This window comes from Hypomesus nipponensis, chromosome 22, assembly GCF_054491055.1.
Source record: "Hypomesus nipponensis isolate SF chromosome 22, ASM5449105v1, whole genome shotgun sequence".
Classification (NCBI taxonomy): Eukaryota; Metazoa; Chordata; class Actinopteri; order Osmeriformes; family Osmeridae; genus Hypomesus; species Hypomesus nipponensis.
Genome location: NC_140382.1, coordinates 14501847 through 14521629, shown reverse-complemented (window position 1 = coordinate 14521629; position 19783 = coordinate 14501847). Strand labels below are relative to the sequence as shown.

The following is a 19783-nucleotide window of genomic DNA, read 5'->3' as shown; positions in this document are numbered from 1 at the left end:
TGGACACGCACACATCTCCATGACTACCTGGACACGCACACACATCTCCATGACTACCTGGACACACACACATCTCCATGACTACCTGGACACACACACATCTCCATGACTACCTGGACACGCACACATCTCCATGACTACCTGGACACACACACACATCTCCATGACTACCTGGACACACACACATCTCCATGACTACCTGGACACGCACACATCTCCATGACTACCTGGACACACACACACATCTCCATGACTACCTGGACACACACACACATCTCCATGACCACCTGGACACACACACATCTCCATGTCATCCCAGCCCTTCACCACCCAAATGATCTCTGTGACTCTAAGGGTGAGACTGTGCTTTATGTGCTTTGAACTTGGGTTGCTTTGAATTTAACATATTGTATATTCATTAAATGATGGAGGAAAATTTTTGAATACAAAAGATTGTATATGAAAGGATCAAATACATAAATGGGGAGCGATGACTGTCATGTTAAGTCAGTAAGAATAGAACGCTTTTTCTTCCGACCAACTTTTCCTTGTTTCCCACATCCCCCCATCATCTGTTAGTGATTGACGACCCTGATCGTCTCAGATGTGGATTTACACTATATAAAGTTTACAGCCGGTTCTGAGCCTATTGTTCTCCTTTGGCTGGAGACAGATTAGAAAAAAGAGGAAGGAAATAGAGAGAGAGAGAGAGAGAGTGGGAGTGAGTGAGAGAGAATGAGAGAGAGAAGCGAGAGAAAGGAAAAGGGATGCAGTTGTGTCGGGTGGTAGAAATGGGGACAGCGATGGAGAGAGAGGAATGGGGTTGGAGTGAGGTAGAGAGAGGAGCAGGAGTTTTAGACAATAGGATTAAGCAGGCAGACTTCAGAGGATTTTCTTATGGAAATACCACATGCAGGACTGCACAGTGAGGACGCTGTCAGAGGCCAGGCCAAACCTACCTTTAAACCACCCTACACACACACACACGCTCACACACACACACTCACACACACAGTCTCCTGTCATAGTACAGTAGCTTGTGGTCAGATTGTCTCAGTCTTTTTTCCTCTGTCACACACACCCACACACCCTATCATTTATGTCTTCCCTCCTGTAATGTTGACCATAGTCTTATATAGTGCGTGTCGTCCTAGCTGGTGTTACCTTGACTCCGCTGCCCTGTGATGTTGTCCAGAGACCCTCTGCTCTGACATTTATAGTCCTATACCTCTTCATTATAGCACCACCTAACCAGCCTGCCTGTCCTTCCCCCTCCTCTCTCCTGCTCCATCTGCCTCTCTCGGTTTCTCACTTGGTCCCTGCCTCTTTTTCTCTCCTTCATCTGTTTGTCTGTCTCCATCTCTCTCCCTCAATCTCTCTCTCTCCCTCTCCACCTTCTCTCAATCTCCCTCTGTCTTTACACCCCTTTCCATCTCTCTTCCCTCTCCCTCTCTCTCCCCCTCTCTCTCTCTCTCTCTCTCCCTCCCTCTCTCTCCAGGCGGTGGAGGCTCAGATCAGGAGTTTTGGACAGACCCCCTCTCAGCTGCTCATCGAGCCGCACCCACCCAGGAGCTCCGCCATGCAGGTGGTGAGTCACACACACACACACACACACACACACACAAGCAGGAGGAGGCTCTGTCCAGGACTGCCTCTGATAGCTATTGAAGCCTCAGTCAGTCCCTTGTGCTCCTTTCTTTTTTGTACTTCCCTCCTCCTCCATTTCTCCTTCTCTCCTCCTCCACTACCACCCCAAACACTGGGAAACTTCAGCTCCGGGATTTGAACTTATCTTCCCCCATCATCAGTGGAGGTGTGCATTTGAGAGAGAGACAGACAGAGAGACAGAGAGACAGACAGACAGAGAGACAGAGAGACAGAGAGACAGAGAGACAGAGAGACAGAGAGACAGAGAGACAGAGAGACAGAGAGACAGAGAGACAGAGAGACAGAGAGACAGAGACAGACAGACAGACAGACAGACAGACAGACAGACAGACAGACAGACAGAGACAGACAGACAGACAGACAGACAGAGAGACAGAGAGACAGAGAGAGAGAGACAGACAGACAGAGAGACAGAGACAGTGGGCAGATGAAGGGCATGCATTAGCATGTGTCCAGAGACAAACTCCTCCACACCTGAGCTGGAGTGCAGACAGCCAAACCCAGGGAGACCCGGAGGGGCGGGGGGCTATGGAGGGGGGAACAATGGCCCAGAGGTGACAGGCTTTTAGGGGCAGGGGGGCGGCAGGCAGGCAGGCAGGCAGGCAGGGGTACTGGGTGGAGGCAGGAGGCGGTGGATGAAGGCCCAACGCCACTGATCCCCCCCCATTAGTGTGGTGTGCCTGCGGTGCTGACAGCTGGAGACCACCTCCTCACACACACACACACACACACACACAGACTTCACTCTTGGCCACTATTTAACAAACGCACATTACCAGCTTGCTACTTAGTGAAAGACTCCATTACTGCATACTACCAGTGTATAGGGTTTCATCAAGGAACGCTACCCTGTCTAATGAGTAGATTAGAGCATAGGGGTTAACTCTCCTGGATCCTCCTCTCTACATCTCCCTTCCCCCATCTTCCCTCCTCCCTCCCCCCTCTTCCCCAACTTCCCTCCCTCGCTCCTATCAGTGTGTGTTGTTGTCCTTCTGGCATGTACCAGCGCTGCTAGTAATAACATTGTCAGCATTGTCTGGGAGCCTGTCAGACACACAGACACACCTATCCCTCCATAACACACTGCACACTCTCTGCTAATGGCCGTGTACAGTGTAATGCTGGTCTGAGTTCCCGTCATGTCAGGTGAATGTGGTCTTGGCAGGCAAACAGGCCGACAGCCCTCACACAGAAAGCTAGATCATTATGTCAGTATGCTGTGCAGTGGGTTCTAGATTGTTTTCCGTTAACTGTAGGCTAACAGCCTCAGCTGTTGCGCTCTCTGGCCTCGCTCCCACCTCTTCGCTGCTTGTTTCGCTACATGCCGCCTGCTAACTTCTTCTCTCTCTCTACCTCCCTCCCTCTCTTTCTTCTCTGCACACGCCACCACTGACTGCTCTGTCCTTCCTCATCCTCCATGCCTGTCTGTGCCCTCCCACCCTTCCTCCTCTCTACGTTGCTCTTCCTCCTCTCTATGCTCCTCTTCCTCTTCTCTAACTCCTCTTCCTCTTCTCTGACCCCTCTTCTCTGACCTCTCCTCTTCCTCCTTTTTGACCCCTCCTCTTCCTCCTCTCTACGCTCCTCTTCCTCTTCTCTGACCCCTCCTCTCTGACCTCTCCTCTTCCTCCTTTCTGACCCCTCCTCTTTCTCCTTTCTGACCCCTCCTCTTCCTCCTCTCTACGCTCCTCTTCCTCTTCTCTGACCCCTCCTCTCTGACCTCTCCTCTTCCTCCTTTCTGACCCCTCCTCTTCCTCCTCTCTACGCTCCTCTTCCTCCTCTCTGACCCCTCCTCTTCCTCCTCTCTGCCCTCCTTTTTCTTCGCATCTCTGTCCCACCTCTCTCCTCTCCTTCCTCCTCCTCCTCCTCTCCACCCTCCTCCATCCGCTGGGTCCTGAACAGTATCTCCTCCTGCAGACACCCCTCATGTTCACGGAGCAGATGCAGCAGGACGTCATCATGGTCCTCAAGTTCCCCTCCAACTCTCCCGTGGCGCACGTGGCGGCCAACACCCAGGCCGGCCTGACGGGGCCCGCCATCATCACCGTCACCGCCAACCGCCTCTTCGCCGTCAACAAGTGGCACGGCCTGGCAGGTGAGCAGGGAGTGGCTCACTATGTTTTCTAAGGCGGTCACACAACCCATGTTTGTATTTTCGCATTTGCATACTGGACCAAGCCAAATTACAGCTCCTTCACCCCCTCTTCAGTTCACTTGCCCTGGAAATACGCTGTTTAATGTCTGGATGATCCACTTTCTTGATATGCGTGTCAGTAATTGCATGGACCTCCCCTGCAATGATGTCTGTGTGTATGCAGTCTGGGATGGAGTGTAGCAGTTAGGAATTGGCACACATTCACAGTAAAGCAGATTTTCAAGATAACCGCAGGCCCCAATCCACTAGACATGTGGTCTGTGTGTTACTAGCTGCACCAAAAGGCAAGTACACTTCAGGGCCATAAACCACAATATTAATGCAGTCTGTCTTTCTCTCCCCCACACATCTCTCTCTCTCTCTCTCTCTCTCTTTCTCTCTTTCTCTCTCTCTCTCTCTCTCTCTCTCTTTCTCTCTTTCTCTCTTTCTCTCTCTCTTTCTCTCTCAGGTCATCAAAGTTCATCAGTACAGCAGGACCAGCAGTACCAACTGCCTGTGGAAATCGACCCTCTGATAGGTCAGTTATGTGTGTGTTGTCCGCCCTCATGATGCCTAGCGGTGATGTGTCCCTGGACAGTATAGTGCATGACTGGTGCTCCTCAGCTCTAGCCCAGCCTCCCCTCCTCCCCCCCCCCCCCCCCTCTCCTGTTCTGTCCTCTCGTCTCCAGAGGAAATTGAGCCGGTCCTTTCACTAAAGCATTTGCATGCAAATTGGAATGCAATGAGCTGTGGCCTGGGCCAGCATTTCATCATCAATTCCCCCCCCCCCCCCTCTCTCTCTCTCTCTCTTTTCTCTCCCTTTTTCACTCTCTCTTTCTCTCTCTTCCAACCCCCTTTTCACTCTCTCTCTCTTCCTGTCTCTCTCTCTCTCTCTTCCTGTCTTTCCCTCTCTTCCTGTCTCTCTCTCTTCCTGTTTCTCTCTCTCCTCTTCTGTGGTTTCATTGAATCGGGGTTGGAAGACCAGTGTGCGTGTCAGTGGAAATGATTATGAATGGGGTAATAATGTGAGATGGAGAATCCACACCGCCCGGCTGTCAGGGCAATATGGCCGCCTCTCATCACTCAGGACTTGTTGATGAGCAGGAGAGGAAGTGAGGAGAGGAGTGTAGGGGAGCGTGTGGGATGAGGAGAGAGCCACAAACGTCGCCGGGTTCTGACGAATGGAGGGATGATGCACTATGAGGCACAAGCAGGCCCAACTTCATTCATTCAACCCTTCTTTTTTCCTCATTCTTCTCTGCCCCCTTGTTTCATCAGACTGGTACGGTACTTTGTTTATAGGTCTATCTTGGTCTCTACCCCTGTCTCTTTGGCTCTCTTTCCCTCCATCTTTCTTCTCTCTCCCTCTCTCTCCCTCCCTCCCTGACCCATGTACACACCCAGATATGTAGTTCTCCTCAAACTGTTGAATGGTGAAGTTATCCAGGTTCACTCCTGCGTGTTCATCTTCACCACTATCTATTTCTCCCCTTTTATGGAGATCCTCTACACACAGAACACATGATGTGTGTGTGTGTGTGTGTGTGTGTGCATGTTTTTGATTTAAGGTGTGGGTGTCTAAGGTACTACACTAATAAAAAACACACCTTTTTAACAGGTTTATATGTTTCTCTTTGCACTAAAAAGCAATGACTGCTGTCATCTAACATATGCAATTTCCTTCGTTTTTTTTTTTTTGTCTCGTGAAACCAATGTAGTGTGTGTGTGCCTGTGTGTGTCAGTTATGTATTTAGACTGCTCACATTCCAGCGTGAGCTCGATCTAAACACAGTAAATTTGCGTGTGACTGGCGTTCGTGACGGCTACGGGAAATGTTGATAATCACTTGAAATATTGGCAGAGAGCAGCGGGCTGGTCTCTGTCAGGGTCCTAGAGCCCGCCAGGCTTCTCACCTGTTCTGTTACACACACACACACACACACAGAGAGACAATATTTATTTATTTTGAAAAGGTTATGGTATTATCATGACTTTAATTACAAACCAATTTATTACATGTGCTACTCAAGCACATCAAATGTATAATATTACTGCTGTGCAGTTTTGTTGTGCCTGAAGGTGAACACACATGTCCTTTTAGAAGGCCCCATGTCACATTTTGTCTAGTAATCTGTAGCAATTGGCCAGTATCCATAATTGATTATTAACCAATGTCCATATCAGAGTTTGGCATTTTGTTTTAGTCTGGGTACTCTAATCCTCCTCCCCTTAGTGTAGCGAGTTCTACTGGAGACGTTGGAACAAGTCATTTTCTTTGAAACTACAAAACTCATTGCTCTCTATCTTTCTTGTCCTCTCTTCCCCGTCTCTCTCTCTTCCCCTCCCCTTCTCTCTCTCTCCCCCTCCCCGTCTCTCTCTCTCCCCCTCCCCGTCTCTCTCTCTCCCCCTCCCCGTCTCTCTCTCTCCCCCTCCCCGTCTCTTTCTCTCCCCCTCCCCGTCTCTCGTCATGTCTCTCCAGCCAGTAACGTGGCCACCCACCGGCGTCAGATCTCTGACCTGCTGGACCAGAGTATCCAGGTTCACGCCCAGTGCTTTGTCATCACCGCCGACAACCGCTACATCCTGCTCTGCGGCTTCTGGGACAAGAGCTTCCGCGTCTACTCCACCGACTCGGGTACACGCACACATGCAGAATCTGGCTCTCACACACACACTCACACAGAAGAAACATGATCACACACACACACACACTCACACAGAAGAAGCATGATCACACACACACACACACACAGAAGAGTACACAGACACACATACAAACATAGGAGCGTGAACACAAAGACACACACACACACACACAAGCCCTGACAGCTCTATCAGGTAGGTCAGGGGGTCCCAAATGAGACCAGCTCCCTACTCCAGCTCTCTAAGCCCCGCCCACCCCCATCCCATCTCCCAGCTCGTTCCAACCCTCACGCATGCATAGGGTCCCCCAATTCAATTTCTCCAAGGGCGAGATCTGGCTCTCAATAGAGGGAGGAAGCGAGTGACGGCGGGGGAGAGAGAGAGCCCTTTGTGTGTCTGCCACCGGGGAGTTGTGCAACCGCAACGCGAACACGTTTTAATCAGGCGCGCTCCACAGCTGCTGCGACCACCACAGTCCCTGAGGCGACGCAGGTTAAAGAACAGAGCCACTTGATCAATTACAAGACGGGATTGGTACACACACACACACACACATCAGGATTGGAAAGTCAGACTGATTAAATTTGCGTGTGTGTGTGTGTGTCGCAGTCATGTCACCTATGCATGTGTTTGAGATTAAAACTCCCATAGTCACCGCAGTGTAACTTATGAGTCTGTTAATTATTTTTGGAGTGTTTATACTGCCTGTTAAACACTTGCACACTTAGCTCCGTCTGAGCCGAGCTGTCAGGGAGGATTTGAACCAGGCTGCTTCATAATTGTCCCCTTTTTTACAACAAAAAGACGTTATCACACCGGCATCGGACAGGGATGTTGACACCCTGGCTTAAACAGTCATGGAGCAGCACACACACACACACACACACAGAGACACACACAGACACAGACACTCACACAGACACAGACACACACACAGACACACACACAGACACAGACACAGACACACACACACACAGACACAGACACACAGACACACACACACACAGACACACACACACACAGACACACACACAGAGACACACACACAGACATGTGGGGGTCACTCAGTGACATGAGGAGCATGCCTTCTGACAGGCTTCTGATCCTGCAATTACACACACTCAAACTGTGACACACACACTCAGGCAGGTGTGCTGACACCTTCATATGTGTGTGTGAGTGTTGAACCAGAGCAGCTTGGCTAACAGACCTGCAGCACACCAACACATTCACACAATACAGTTGTATCCTGACAACACAGAGTTTTTCTGCAAGACGTGGATTTTCTCTTGAGCCAAATCATGGAGCTACAACATTGACTTACATTGTTTGGGCAATGTGTGTGTTTGTGTGTGTCCCCCCAGGTAAGCTGACCCAGATTGTGTTTGGTCACCGTGACGTGGTGACGTGCCTGGCCCGGTCTGAGTCCTACATCGGGGGGGACTGCTACGTACTGTCTGGCTCCAGAGACGCCACCCTGCTGCTCTGGTACTGGAGCGGCAAGCACAGCAGCATCGGAGAGAGCCCAGCCAGTGAGTACACACACACACACACACACGCTCCTTTCAGAGCTCTCTGAACATCCCACTGCATGAGCATGCCATAGTTGATTCATAAGCCTGCCTGGAGCCACACACACACGGACACAGCATCATCAGAGAGCAGGAAGTACTGGCAGGGAACTCCACCCCATGCAATACAACACAAGGCATTTCATTTGGGATGCAACTCTTAGAAGTCCATCCTCCTGCAGAGATGTGACATTCAGATGGCCAGTACTGATCTCACCCTACAGATACACACCTCATATCTGCAAGCCCAGTTTGGCAATTTAGTGAAGAAATACTGAGGGCTCACCCTGTTGTATAAGATGAGGGACCATAGGGTACACACACACACACACACACACTCTCACACACACACACACACACACACACTCTCTCACACACATACTCTCTCTCACACACACACACACACACACACACACAGACAAACACTCTCTCTCACACACACACATACACACACAAACACACTCTCTCACACACACACTCTCTCACACACATACTCTCTCACACACACACACACACACACACTCTCTCTCACACACACACACACACACACACACTCACACACACACACTCACACACACACACACACACTCCAGGCTGACAGGCCTGACTGTGTGATTTACGGCCCCTATGTACGGAGTAACAACTAGTTTCATCTGACCAGACCAGACTTCTTTACACAGATTGGATTTCTAAGGACTGTTGTGCAAGATACAGGATCCTTCTAATGTGTTTGAGAGTGTGTGTAAGAGAGGGAGAAAGGGAGCGAGAGAGTGTGACAGAGAGAGTGAAAGTACCAGGGCCACTTAGAGACACATTAGAGTCATGTGACACAGGGGGTCGCCGACACATGAAAAAGTTTGATTCTGGGGTCACGGCACTCGATAAAAGTGAAAGACGTCACAGGGCGCCCTTCCTTTACCATAACATGTGGTTCTGGCCCTGATCAAAGCACATAACACACACACACACACACACACAGCACTAAGCCCCCATAGTGCTAATTTGACCAGCTCAGATACCCCGACATGCTGGTAAGTGCTCTCCAACAAATGGAACGACAATTTATGACAAATTGTGATTTAGTAAATAAGACCCCATCGGTTGTTGGTTAGAAGGACCTAGCAGCTATGTCCTAGCTCAAAGGACACATTTGTAACTTTACAGCACACACACTGCAGACACTGCAGCCTCACCAACCCAGTCCCCGTGGCTAGAGTTTACCAGAGAATCAGAATATCATCACATAAAGACATTCCGTGTGAAATGCACCATTTTCAAATCTGAATGTATTAACTTGATGTGTATTTCTGGCTTGTTTTGGCAGTTTGACACCCAAGAGGTTGTTGCTGTGCTCTGTGAATGATCACTTCCATTGGCCGTCATATGCCTATTTATTTCTCTGTTCTGAGAATGAGCTCATCTGATTTATTAGGTGCTATATACATGTGCCGGGTCACAATGGAACAGACTGAGACGTTACTGAGATGGGAAACAAGCAGCACTGTGGGAATACCTTTCACCATATCTGGCACAGTGGGAAAGGGCATCTTATTGTTTTTCTTTCATAGTGTGCGTGTGTGTGTGTGTGTGTGTGTGTGTGTGTGTGTGTGTGTGGATTGAGCCCAGTTAGCTGCGGTCCCTCAACAACACGATATGATGCTCCATTGCCCCATACCACATTAGACATACAAACACGCACACGTTACACACACGCACAGTTTCCTTTATTCTTTTTTCAAACGGTAAGCTTTCAAGTTTATCCCTCACACACACACACACACACACACACTCTTCTAAGTAATGCTCTCTGAACATCCCACAAACTTCCTACGCATTGTTGATTCCAGGGCCCTGAGCCACACACACCCAGTTATCTCGTTCAGCAATACCGAAAGGCACATTTCAAACACAGTGCATAGATGGTATATATTTTATAGATCTCTCAGATTACACTGCCATCTACTGGGCAAAGTAGATGTTCCCAGAGAGCAGAAATGTGTTTAAGAGTAATCTAGTGTATTTCTGTCAGATCGCCAATTATTTGAACCCTCAGATAACATGTGTGAGTGTAGAGTTTGAAACTTGGTAGATGTAGTATGAGATTGTTTAGAACTCTCTCTCACACACACACACACACACACTCATTCCCTCCCCCTCCTCTCCCAGGTAAGCGATACCCTCCTCAGTTTCCCAGCCTGGTTATATATAGGTATTAGATGGTAATCAGATGTGGCTGTAATGCAAACCTGATGACCCCCCCCCCCCTCACAGAGAGGTTAAACCATACACCAATATATCAGTTTTATTGATCCTCCACTGGACAAAACCCGACAACGAGTTTTAATCCTCACCGTTGTCGAACATAAGTCAGTTTTCCGCACAGCCTTGAGGACATTGGGCTTAATGACACCCATGGACACTGACCTGATGCACAGGCACTATGTCACAATGCCCGGGACCCAACCGTTCAAATGTTTAGTTTTTTTTTTTTTTTTTTTTTGTCTCAAATGAACGTAGCAACTTCCAAGTCCTGGTCTGGTTTACGAGGAGGGGGTCAGAGTCGGTCCAGTGGTTAGTGTTGTATCTTTGCTGTGTGTGGAAGTTAACCCAGGCCCTCTGGCTGGGCTAGTGAAAGTCTTTTACAGAAGCAGCGTTGTTTTGAGGTGGGGGTGTACCTCAGAGTTCACGCGTCAATCAGTCGAAGGGACCCGTGTCGGGTTTCTGCGTTCAAAGTCGCGGCTGGTCATGAAGTTCGCTGGAGCATGGTCATAAGGGCTGCTCAGGAGGTGGATCTCTTGAAAAGGCTGTGTGTTGCATATCCACACGAGTTCTTCTATACACAGACTTTTGTATGATGAAGGGAGAGACTTTAGACTCAGAATGGGTTTTATTTGCCATGAAAGTTTGCACAAACAAGGAATTTGCTTTTGGTAGGAAGGTGCATACAATAAACATATATAGGAATCATAAATTTAAGATTAGACTCTGGAACTGTGTTCCCAAGTCCCTGGCCTGTCTCTTATTCTAGGATGAACAGGACCCTCAGTAACACACGCACACACACACTCACACTTCCCTTGTTGTAGTAGACCCAGACCAACCTGAGAAGCCCCCCCTGCCCTCTGATAATGAATGTCTAATGACCTTCCCTTTAGACAGACACACATACGCAGCCATGCCCCTGTGCAACAGAACAGTGTCAGACAGGGTTACCAGCTACCTCAGGACTCAAAGTACAGGATGAGGATGTGAGGAGAAAGTTGGATGACAGAGAAGAAAAGAAAACGCGAGGGAGAGAGGTTTTCTTCTTCAGACCTAGATCTGAAAACCAAGATGGAGTAGTCGTAAGAGTAGAGAAAGGATGTAGTTGACTGGGCACGGTAGGTGTTTTGTTTAGCGTTTGTAACCATGGTCACTGAGCATGGCTCTCTGTGTTATTCACCACAGCCAACAGGTACAGTACTACCCAGCACTATATGATAGACTGTGGTCAGCTGCTCATGGTCAGTGTGTGGTGCACTCACTGTGGTAGTCTACACCCTCACAGTGTGTGTGTGTGTGTGTGTGTGTGTGTGTGTGTGTGTGTGTGTGTGTGTGTGTGTGTGTGTGTGTGTGTGTGTGTGTGTGTGTGTGTGTGAAAAGAGCAGCAAGAGAGCTTGTTTTGGTCTGCATCTGACAGCTCAACCATCACAAGTGGTGAATCATCCAGTGATCAAGTGCTCATCCTGGATCAGTTATCTTCTCTTTCTTTCCTTCTCTACCTTTCTCTCGTTTAGTTTCCTTTCATGTCACCCTGCCTCAAACCGTATCCTCTCTCTCTTTCTCCCACCCTCCTTCCCTCCCTCTCTCTTCCTGTCTCACCTTCCCTTTCTCCCTCCCTCCCTCCCTCTCTCTTCCTCCCTCCATCTCCTCCTCTCTGTCTCTGTCTCTCTATCTGTCTCTTCTCCGCCTCATCTCCTACCAGGATCCTCTCAGAGCCTGTCCTGCAGGCAGCTGGGTCTGGTTAGCCAGGAAGGTGGGGGGGGGGGGGGGGATGGGGAAGCGGGGCAGAGGCTGTCAGTGACGAGCAGGGCAGAGAAATGGAGAGAGCTGAATCGCCATCAGCGGATGAGTCGGCTCTTTGGTGCAAAGTTGTGTGCGTGCCAGGGAGGGAGTAAGGGGATATCAGTTCAATCTCTTATGCGGCTTGATGCTGTTTCTCTCTCTCACACCCCCACACACAGTGGCTGAAACCACTGACAGCCATGAGAGCATATCCCAGTCCCTCTGCTCCCCTCCCTCCCCTCCTATCTCCTGTAGTCTAGCGCCCACACTGTGTCAGCTGGAGGTGGGTTATTTGGTTCTTTTTTTTTCCATTTGGTCGCTGAGGTAGAAACTCCAGCCTCTGTTCCTCGAATCAGTTTTGGGGAAGTGCGGTTATTTTCACGATGTGTAATCAGTCAGGTATCAGTCGAGAGCTCTATGCGGTTTTTCTTTTCGATTTTCATGCCATAAAAATCAAGTTATGGTTCATTCATGCCGCTTTGACTCTAAATCTACTGAGCCGCTGTGTTGACTAATGCTGTGATGTTATCATGTGGCATGACTACCCTCTAGTGGCTGGAGACTGAAAGTGCACTTCTGTTTTTAATGCTAAAGATGCTCACAGCTAGGGTATGTGTGTGTGTGTTTGTAAATCCAGCAGAGTTTGTGACGCCACGAGCCATCCTGACTGGCCATGACTGTGAAGTGACGTGCGCCAGTGTGTGTGCTGAGCTGGGCCTGGTCATCAGCGGCTGCAGAGGTGAGTGTGTGTGTGTTTGTGTGTGTGTGTGCGTGTGAGAGTGTGAGGCACACAAGTAACCACACCTGTCTCACACACTCTCTCAGGAAGTCAAATGCAGTCAGGTAACACAAACACCTTTAACCTGTGTATTGTGGTGTGTTCCCCCAGAGGGGCCGTGTCTGATCCACTCGATGAACGGCGACCTGCTGCGGACCTTGGACGCCCCGGAGCCCTGCGTGCGGCCCCGCCTCATCCACTCGTCCACCGAGGGCCACTGCATGGTCTACTACGACAAGGGCCACTTCTGCCTGTTCAGCGTGAACGGCAAGATGCTGGGACACCTGGAGGTGGAGGAGAACATCAGGGTGAGGGAGAGTGGCCGTTTGGAACCACCATGTGTGCAGGCTGGGGTCTGTGTGTGTGTAGGGAGTGAGGGAGGGACTTTCTGTTCTCCATCACAGTGTAGTCTGTCCACTGATTAAAGGGATAGCTGGCCATCTGAGAAGGGTAGGGGCCCGCCTGCCTGGGGGCACACACTCACACACTCCACTCCATCACAGGCAGAGGAAACTCCGGGTCAGGGTCTGGTTCCCAACCCCTCGCCCCCCGACAAGCCCCCTTTGATCCCCCCCCCCCTCCGTCAGGTCCAGGTGAAAACTAGAAAAATGGCGGGGCGCCGCCACAGGCCCCAGATCCATTAACAACCCCCTCCGGCCAACCAGACAACACTTTCCACATTTCCTCTCCCGTCAGCTGGGGTGTCACAAAATGGCCGACTCCCCCCCCCCCCCCCTGCTTCCACCAAGGTCTGGGAATTGTAGGCTGGGACCTGACAGGTCAGTTACACCTGCTTCCTATTTGATCAGGCTGAGTCTGAGCCTGCCCCCATCTACCCTGTCACCAAGTACAGACACAACCCTATCCCACCAGGACTGGACGGAACACAAATATCAACCCCTCTGCTTTCCATATATCAGCCCTGCTTCCTATTTCACCGACATTTAAATACAGTAAGATGAGCATGGTGGGTTTGTGGTCATAGCTGCCCCATAACAATTCACACGGAGCTTGAATAAATGCAGATATGAATCTCAGTGATTGTTTGGAGGAGTGTCAGTCCAGGGTTTGTTCCCCAAAATGAGCACACATCCATGGCTTCCTCCCTGGGGGGGCGGGTCCCTCCAGACATGTGTGCTTTCTACTTCAGCCAGAGCCCCGGCCCAGAGCCCCAGCCCAGAGCCCCGGCCCAGAGCCCCGGCCCAGAGCCCCAGCCCAGAGCCCCGGCCCAGAGCCCCAGCCCAGAGCCCCGGCCCAGAGCCCCAGCCCAGAGCCCCAGCCCAGAGCCCCAGCCCAGAGCTCCAGCCCAGAGCCCCGGCCCAGAGCCCCAGCCCAGAGCCCCAGCCCAGAGCCCCAGCCCAGAGCCCCAGCCCAGAGCCCCAGCCCAGAGCCCCAGCCCAGAGCCCCAGCCCAGAGCCCCAGTCCAGAGCTCCCAGCCAATGGTCCCGTCTCTCCACACGGCGGTCATAAATTCCTGCCCCGTCGGACAGAATTAGGGAAGTCTTAACATCTCTGAGAGGGCCTGTGAGAGAAACCCCCTGCCCCCCCATCTTAACCCTGGAGGTGGTGCTATTTAATGCCCTACTCTAGACAGGAGTATCAATCTCCAGCTCTCTGCAGCAACCCTCTGCACAGTACGACTCCTCGATAAATACGTGTTTGTCCTGGCCCGGGCTGGTATCCACTTACGGTGTGTGTGTGTGTGTGTGTGTGTTTCTCTGCCACTCAGTATGTTCTTGCGGAAACACACTTATGTGTGTGTTTGTGTTTGCGCTGTGTATGTACCCATTTTTGCATAAGTGTGTGTAATGGCCCTGCGTCAGAGGTTAAGGCAGAGGGTGACCAGGCCTCGCTCAGTCTGACAGCAGATTAATCCAGAGCAGTTGAGGCCATGCTGAATGGATTACATTCTTTTAGTCCCTAATATAACTCAGCCAGTGTAACCACTCCAGCACATTTCTTTTCAGTGTCTGTGCACATGTAATGGCAGGAATTAACAGCCCCATAAATTCTATTTTTTTTACCTTTTGCCAGACATTCTTTCCCCCCCCCCCAAAAAGGAGGAAATATGGGCATAAAACCTTCATGTGGTGCAGTAATGTGGCGCTCTCTGTTGCTGGAGTCATCCCTCAGTCACCTGAGCTTAGGCAGCCATCTTGGATCCCACAGAGCTGGTGGCCATCTTGTTTGGCCTCCCACCCTCAGGGGGAGGGAGGTGGGGGCGGAGATTTATAACGTCTGTGTGCAGTCACCTAGATGGCTCTCCTTCTACCCCCCATGACTGGGGAAGGTTAGGGAGTCAACAGATGCTGAACATGTCTGAATACAACAGCTTCTCACACAGGGGATGAGGGGGAACGTTACAACAAGTGAACACTTTGGAGTTCAGGCTACAAAGGCTCAAATTCAGTATTCTGCAGAGATTAAAATCCTCTTGGTTTTAGCATTGAACTAAGAACTGTCGTGGTTAGTTAGCGCTGTTCATTGATTAGGATTACTTCTGTAACTGTTAGCGTCAACTTACCTGACAAGTGAAACCGACACAATTACAAAGATCAGACCCACACCAAACAGATGAAAGCAGAATACCCCGCTCCCCCCTCCCCTTCCTTACCCAAATTCTCTTGGAGAGAGATCTACCACAGCACTCAGGAGAGATTGATACCCCAGCTTCATCACCAGTGTCTGCGCGCGCTGCTGAAAGCTTGTGTGTGTGTGTGTGTGTGGGGGGGGGGGGGTTCAGACTGCCCAAGCTGTACAGTTGGTGCATCTGAGTACAAGGACTTACTCAGAACAGTTATGTAATTTAATCCAAGGTTGTCAGTTTAAAATCATCCACTTTAAGAATGGTGGAATGTTAAAACTTGCATTGCTAGCGATACTCAAATGTTGCATTTCTGCATTTTCTGGTGTAGAATAGACAGCGATTTGAAAGATGTTAAAGCACTTATAGCTTTATAGACCACATTATGAACTTGCAGCCTCTGCCTGTGTCATGATGGATGTCTGGGACTGACTGGTTTCCTTTATACACTGTTAGTGTATATATCCCCCAACACATGTTGAGTGTCTTGTATCCCCGTTTCCCTGGGGACCCGTTATGCCGTAACACAGCCCATAAGAGAACAGGAAAAGGGAGATGAGCTGTGTAAATCTCTTTACGCTCCATCCTGCCTCGCAGTGGGGAGCCATGTTTGTTGCTGTTTGGGTGCACTGCTGTGTGGGAGCGTGGTCAGCTGATTGATACTGTACCTCTTTCTGTCCTTTGTCTCACTCTCTCTGTCCTTTGTCTCACTCTCTCTGTCCTTTGTCTCACTCTCTCTGTCCTTTGTCTCACTCTCTCTGTCCTTTGTCTCACTCTCTCTGTCCTTTGTCTCACTCTCTCTGTCCTTGTGTCACTCTCTCTGTCCTTGTCTCACTCTCTCTGCCCATGTCTCACTCTCTCTGCCCTTGTCTCACTCTCTCTGTCCTTGTCTCACTCTCTCTGCCCTTGTCTCACTCTCTATGTCCTTGTGTCACTCTCTCTGTCCTTGTCTCACTCTCTCTGCCCATGTCTCACTCTCTCTGCCCTTGTCTCACTCTCTCTGTCCTTGTCTCACTCTCTCTGTCCTTGTCTCACTCTCTCTGCCCTTGTCTCACTCTCTCTGCCCTTGTCTCACTCTCTCTGCCCTTGTCTCACTCTCTGTGCGACAGTTGTAGATCACGCCCACAGAGAAATGACTTGCATGTGGTTTGGTTATACTGGTTATACTTGCATCACTTTGCATGTCAAGACGACCTTATAACTCACTCAAGAGCAGTCACTATGGCTACAGACTTACCATTCCTGCTATTCTGTACAATTTCAGTGCAAAAACCTTTAAAGCACTGTGGAGTATGTCAGAGTACACATTTTTCATGTTAATCACTGGGACACATGGAGGTGGAGGTAAAAATCAAGGTAGGGGAGTCTGTGTGTGGAATGACTGTGTGTGTGTGTGTGGAATGACTGTGTGTGTGTGTGTGGAATGACTGTGTGTGTGGAATGAGTGTGTGTGTGGAATGACTGTGTGTGTGTGTATGTGTGGAATGACTGTGTGTGTGTTCCTAATGGCCCTGGGATTCTTCTGAGTGTGAACGTGTCCTCGTTCCTCTCCCATAAGGCCATGCTGCTGAGTCGTGATGGTCAGTACCTGCTGACAGGTGGCGATGGGGGCGTGGTCTCAGTGTGGCGGGTGCACGACCTCAAACAGCTGTTCACCTACCCCGGCTGTGACGCGGGCATCCGCTCCATGGCCATGTCCAACGACCAAAGGTAAAATGTGCATGCTCACACACACACACACACACACACACACACTAAAGACAACTGTATTGTACCATACCATGAACAGCTTGACCTGGGATACCTATATGCTATTAGTTAAGAGAAACTAATGGTATGATGCTAATATGATGCTAATATGGTAGACTGTCTTTAACAGAGCTTTAACAACAGAACTTTAAACCAAGATGGTGTGTGACCTGATCTTCCTGATGCCTTCTGCTGCAGGTGTATCATCACAGGCATGGCTTCCGGAAGCATCGTGCTGTTCTACAACGACTTCAACAGATGGCACCATGAGTACCAGACCAGATACTGAGCCACCAGCTTCTCTCCTCTACCAACACAGTCTCCAACACCCAGCCCTGACACATCCACTGTTGTCGAGGAAACTATCACAATCCTGCCACTTGACTAAAGGCACTACTTATACAGTACTGATATCCTGAATGTATCAAAAAGAGATGAAGGGGGAAACACTGTCTGACTATGTCTAAAGTCTGAATTATTTTTAAAGAAGGGCATTGATATATTTTGTAGATGATAAGAATTTCATATCAAATCTTAGGGTGGGGGTGAATTACCTATGGTTGAACGGGGAAAAGTATATTTTTAGCTTGTAAGAGTCTATTTTCATCTCTTTGTGAGGGAAATGAGTGGAGGTAGCTAGAAAACAATATATTTGCATCTGCTGTCTTAAGAATCCATATATGAGTGTACTTAGGGTGATTGATTTTATTGTTATTGTTTTCAATAGGGCGTGAATTGTGGGGCTTTTTTGTGTTTTTGCAGTTTTGTTTATCAAGTACTTTTTTCATAATCTTTAATGTCTGTGGAAATTGAATGGAATATGAGTTATTGCAAACTGACAGTTAGTCCTAAACATGGATACAAATGAGTAGCCTACATTTTCTATTTAAATGATGGACTGAAAAGGCATTTCGTCAGGTTTTTGGTCAACCGAGATATCGTTTTCTTATGTGGTTTGAGTCCGACGTCATGAAGCTAGCCTAACAAAGATGTTTCAGAAAAATCTGTCTGTTGTAAGTTTATCTATGTTAGTATCAAGAATAGATGTCCTATAAATAGATAGACTGTGTTACACATACTACTACTTAGATTCAGTTTAAGCAATCATCTGGTTTGGTGTGCCAGTTTAACCAAAGTCGTTAGGACCTTCTAATCATGGTCTGTGTACTACACTCTCTGATTGGCCCTCCTCCCCAACTGATTAATAACAATGAATTAGACAGCGGAACACATTGTGTCAGAGAGAGGAACAAGGGAAAGTCCAAATGAAACATAGATCTTCTTTATCGCCTAGCTGTACCTGTCGCTTAACACGTTTACAGAGGACATATCAACGCACCTGTGCCCCCACCATTTTGGATCTTCAACGTCTTCGTCGACGACGGAGCACCCGCAGCAATTGCAGTAAACACATCAACCAATCACATGTTGCAGTTAATTACTAGAGTAAACAACTTGGTCAACTACCCTTTCCTGATTCTTGAACATTCCATTAGATTTTATATAAGCATGGGTGGATATGACCACGTCAACTACCGTATTTTATGTATCGCTCAATATTTTGGCCAACCATTTGGAACGAGTGCTTTTTGTGTGATGAATTCTGACAATAAAACTGAATTTTGTAATTTAGATAAACCTCATTGGATTATTTTGTTTCCCAAACCTACAGATTATGTATGTCTGTCTACTTATCTACGTTTAGCAAAGGCTTCTAATGAAAGCGGGGGACCCCGTGATTTAGTGGGTTGAGAACAAGGACCTAAACCACAACGACCACGGTTTTAATCCAGCACAGAGCGTAGTGCCAAACAAACCGTGGGCCCAGATCCCTGTAACCGCTGCCCACTCTCTGGGGAGCGGGGATCTGGACAGGCAGGGAACGCTCTGCGGTCACAGGAGTCTAAAAAGAAGTGTGCATGCCCTGAAAGCTGGGGCAGCACTACAACAGCCTGGGTTCTGTTTTCTGTATGTCTTCCTCCCTCTCCATTCTTTTCCTGTCACACTTTAATTAACTGTCCACTACTACAGCATGTCAAACAAAATCCACAACTCACTCAATAAACGGAGGGAAATAACCACACAACAAGTGTGTCTAGTTTCCTACATGTTGTTGTAGGAACGGTTTTAAAAACTGTCTTGTGAAATGGTTCAAGCAAACAAGCAAATGAATTGAGTGTCTAACTTCACAGGGATCTGCTCATAGACAAACATCAGCCATGCCCGTCAAGTGTTTGGCTCCTTGGAAGACTATGAAAAGTGTCAGAATTCCCTGTACAGCATGGAACACTGCATTTTACCGGAGTCCATTTTCAATATCCTTGAACAACTTCCGAACTTTCTTCTTTGTAATTCCCGTGGACGTAGGCCTATACTTTTTTTTTTTTTTTGTAAGCGTACATTGAATCGAAATTTGATAAGGATTGTGCATTTTTAATCGAATAGTGACCCTAAAAGATTTGTGGGGTCCCACCCCTACTCCCAACATATCTGACCATAAAAAATATGATTTAAACTGACGAAAATAGAAACCAAGACAAGTTGAAACAAGGCCTCATGATCTTAGAGACCTACAGTGCCACCTAGTGGTAAACAAACAATACTGTTTGTGTAAC

The 19783-nt window shown here is 48.8% G+C and overlaps 1 protein-coding gene across 9 annotated transcripts in view; it reads left to right on the top strand.

Moving 5' to 3' along the window:
* lrba (LPS-responsive vesicle trafficking, beach and anchor containing) overlaps nt 1–18806 on the top strand; it is a 181535-nt gene extending 162729 nt beyond the window's left edge. For 3 of the 9 annotated variants that reach the window (XM_084686479.1, XM_084686482.1, XM_084686478.1), the window contains 9 exons: nt 1499–1588; nt 3568–3760; nt 4269–4337; nt 6279–6434; nt 7807–7974; nt 12695–12796; nt 12947–13143; nt 16978–17129; nt 17367–18806. In XM_084686479.1, coding sequence (XP_084542605.1) covers nt 1499–1588; nt 3568–3760; nt 4269–4337; nt 6279–6434; nt 7807–7974; nt 12695–12796; nt 12947–13143; nt 16978–17129; nt 17367–17457 — 1218 coding nt within the window. In that variant the 3' untranslated portion in view covers nt 17458–18806. The remainder of the gene's footprint in view (nt 1–1498; nt 1589–3567; nt 3761–4268; nt 4338–6278; nt 6435–7806; nt 7975–12694; nt 12797–12946; nt 13144–16977; nt 17130–17366) is intronic. The other 6 variants (XM_084686485.1, XM_084686481.1, XM_084686484.1 and 3 more) reach the window with 4 other exon arrangements.
* Nucleotides 18807–19783: the final 977 nt, after the last annotated feature.